General features: G+C 36.6%; 1 protein-coding gene across 2 annotated transcripts; it reads right to left on the reverse strand.

Moving 5' to 3' along the window:
- Positions 1–443: 443 nt before the first annotated feature.
- Positions 444–3010, reverse strand: NAC057 (NAC domain containing protein 57). 2 transcript variants are annotated; one of them, XM_021436713.2, is made up of 3 exons: positions 2803–3010; positions 2097–2374; positions 444–874 (listed from the first exon to the last, which is right to left on the reverse strand). In XM_021436713.2, exons 1-3 carry the CDS (start codon positions 2957–2959, stop codon positions 596–598), a joined length of 714 nt encoding a protein of 237 aa, XP_021292388.1. In that variant the 5' UTR covers positions 2960–3010; the 3' UTR covers positions 444–595. The 2 variants fall into 2 exon arrangements, with proteins under 2 accessions (XP_021292388.1, XP_021292387.1); XM_021436712.2 differs by having other exon boundaries at positions 2094–2374.
- Positions 3011–3865: the final 855 nt, after the last annotated feature.

Below are 3865 nucleotides of genomic sequence, written 5' to 3' on the forward strand. Positions count from 1 at the left end.
ACTAGTTCCTTATATAAAAATTATCCATAAGGAAGTTGTTTAAGTGACGCCTGCGGGATTACAGTTTGCCATCGATCTGGGCATTTTCCTTGTGTGTTTGTGAAAGAGGGTAGGGGAGGATTGTCGAGATCGGCGAGCGATCCCATTGTCGCCAAGTCTTCTACTTTCGTTCTTTGAAGAAAGGTCAAGGATGTAGGAATTTTTAATGATTATCCAGTTAGTTGAGTCGAATTGCATATAACATTTTGATAATTTTAATACAGACAAATTATCATTTAATTTTGTTATTTATTAAGAGTAACCAAACCATGGGCTAACACTTGATTTCTTGTTATTGTTCCACAAGTGACGCCCCAAATGATCACCCTCCAAGAAAAAGGTCAAAACAAAATCCATAGAGCCACATGATAGAATGGCTCCATGGAAAGCCAACAACCAAACCGTAACAAAACAATACATCCAATCAGAGATAATCATTGAGATTTTACAAATATTTTGTAAATGTTGCGTCTTATTTTAAGAAACTCTGCCAATTAACTTTATGTTATTCACCACCTGTAAGATTTTTGAATGTTTTTATGTAACTCTTAGCTCTTTAGTTGGTAAATACCACATTGGATACTTCATCCCCAGCCATAGCACTACTGTTAGAAGAGCACCATGCATCATCGGTGATAAACTGCATCCATGAGTCATCTTTATCTTCCTCTTCGATGCCCGAAGGTGAGGCTAAGGGAAGGTCTGGCGACATGGTTTCAGAATCATTTATAACACCTTGCGAGCACTCCATCAGTGATATACTACACTGCCCTTGCTCTTCTGTTTCTGAGCAGATGCCATTTTTCTTGAACACGCGACATAGTGCATAAGAATCCTGCGAGTGTACACGTGCAACAGGAACATATAAATCTCTGAAAAATAACTTAAGCTAGATTCTCAATATGAGAGAGAGAAGAGGAGATAAACATAAACGTTAATGAAAAATAATAAATTCAAGAACAAAAATAAAAAGCAAATGCGTTCAATCTCTGAAGAGCAAGGGGTACAATGCGAAAATCATTGGCTTATAGGGGTGTTTTTGGAATAAAGTAAAAAGTACGCAGCCGACACCTTACGCTGTCCAAGTATGTGGACGCCGCTTTTGGGATATTGGGATGTAGTTATAAGCACGTCGGAATGGTTTCTCTAATCATACCTTAGAATCTACAAACTTAGATCAAAGCGGGACAGAAAAGTGAAAAGCAAACAAAATAATAGCTAGGTCTGACAGAATATTGCTTTTGTCTTATTAGAAAAGGCAAAGTGAAGCCAAACTTTTGCGGACTTGAGAGATCTCATAAGACCCTAGCAAGCAACGAATATGTCGCCTATTTGTCTCGACTAATTTATAGGTAAATATAGACTGATAAAGCAAAAGTGTACAATGCTCTAACTTTCCATGCAAGTCATGCATTTCCTACGTCCACTTCATCCGTCCATTCATCATTACTCTAATCTTGATATCTCAAATCATGTGCTAAGCCTTTCCTTTATCTTGCTTTATCCGCTTTGAAGTAAAAGAGGTGATGAGAAAAACAAAAAAGAAAAAGAGAGAAATGAGAAAACACCATGCTTGTTGCTTTTCAAGTCAAAATGGAAGATATCGTAATTATCATGGCAATAAAGAATAAAGCAAGCCAAGCTAATAGATTGCAAGAAGTAACTTGTTTCAGTTGATGGCTTAATCCTAAAAGTTGACAACACTCCTAGCATCAAGAATCTACTCCTTCAGGTCCGGCCTCTGCTCATTAAAACATAATAGCAATATAAGGAGAAGGGGTAGAAGAAAAGTACAACTCCATCATGGACCCTTTGTTTCGCCCGTTTGGCCATCTAACTGCAACATGTTGAAGGAGGGGAAAGAAAAAGATAAGAGTTGAAATTAGATGGTGATGTTTATAACGATGATTAACTTTACTAAAGCAGGCAACGGATGTTTTTTCCTAGATGGTTAGAGATTGAAGTTAGCAGTGCTATCATTTTGTCAATGATTGTCTCTTTTTAAGCTATCATCATCATGGCCAGGATTTGGGTTAACTTTATCATGCACCAACTACCTGAATTCCGCAGGTGTCCTCGCACTCCTTATCATCAAGGCGATATTCATGCATTACCCAGTCCGTCCTTACTCCCTGAGGGGCACGGCCTCGGTAGTAGACCAGCGTCTTCTTCATTCCAATGGCTCGATTTTGACAAGTAACTCTCCTGTCCTTCCCAGTAGATTTCCAATATCCTGCCCTAGTCGCTCTGTTTGTTCTGAATCCGTTTGGGTACTTTCGATCTCGGGGTCCAAAGAAGTACCATTCCGGGTCTCTACTTGGCAAAAACGATTTTTCTGTCAAATAAAAGAAGGGTAATTAATAACAAATTCAGGGCTAATGGTTTAGATTTCTATGATAATGCAAGAAGGAAAAAGGTCAACATGTTTCTCCCATAGTGTGAGATGTGAAATTCTTAGAAGGAGAACAAAGGTCATGAGGTGAACTTCTTTTATGTATTCTTTTGATGATAAGAAAAAAATGTGACTCTGCTATTGATCGATTGTTATAATTCCCTGACATCATTACTGCATGCATTTCCAGTCTGTTATATATTTTGATCATTGCAGCGAAGCAGTGTGAGCACACTACTTACGAAACCATAGTTGCATTTAACTAGAAGACTTAGTTGCAGGAAAAAAAATGGAAAAATAGAATGAGGGATGATGCGTGACTATTGCTGCATTCATCATAAACACAATGCAAAGAGATAAAGAGAGTGGACCTGCTAACTCCCATGGTTCACATTTGTAGAGATCAACCTCGGGAATAATGTCGAGCTCAATTTCTTGCCCATTTATTTTTCTTTTGAGATAGTAATTCACGAGCTCTTCATCAGTCGGATGAAACCTGAAACCAGGAGGTAATCCCACCGGTGCCATTTCCTTACCCTCTTGATCACACTATGCACCACTCTTCTTTGCAAAGCCTTTCCCCTTATCACTTCTACGATCATCATGCTATATAAAAGGATTCAAAGTCTCCTCTCTTTGGGTTATTTTTCACTTTTTCTTTAACAGATTCTTGGAAAAACGTTTCTGACAAGCCGTTCTAACAACCTCTTTAGTTATTTTTCAATTCCAATAATCATTCCCTTACCCAAATATTTATTAGAGTAATGCTACTAATTTTGTTTCAAATATTTAATTATACTCACCATGGCATGTATTTAATTAGTGAACTAATTCAAAGGTGAAACTAAATCATAAATAAGATATTACAATTAAGGTAAAAATGGTGAGACAAATAATATCTTTTAATTAAATAATTGACGTGTAAACCTAATTGTATACATCCAATTTTGCACCCTTGACTAATTGTAGTCTATAAACACTTAATTTTGTACCTTATATTCTAGAGACCCATTCAAGAGGGACAAGTGATGAAAAAGCTTTTTTGAGAAATTTTGTTTTAAATGATTAAGGATTATAAGAAAAGCTTTTACCAAAATCAGACCAAAATATTTCATCCAATTGATTTACATCAACCAAAAATTGACACAACTGAACTCTTCAGGCTTTTCGTCCCAACTAACAAAAGGTTGAGTGCAAATCAAATTTGTAACTAAGAAGGACTCATGTAGATTTCTAGAAAGACTAACCTTGCAGGTTTTTCCATGGAAAAATGGGTGAATTTTCCTCTTTTTTTTTTGGAGTCAAATATGGTTTTATTTCAAGATAGAATGTTTGGCTGACGTTACTTGATTCTCATGTTGAATTTTTGGACATTAAGTGTTTTCAACCTCCAAAATTTTTTGGAGCATTTGGCTCATTAATTGGTACATGATC

The sequence above is a fragment of the Theobroma umbraticum genome, unplaced genomic scaffold (assembly GCF_002168275.2).
Source record: "Theobroma umbraticum cultivar Fairchild unplaced genomic scaffold, ASM216827v3 scaffold_146.0, whole genome shotgun sequence".
In the NCBI taxonomy this organism is placed as follows: Eukaryota; Viridiplantae; Streptophyta; class Magnoliopsida; order Malvales; family Malvaceae; genus Theobroma; species Theobroma umbraticum.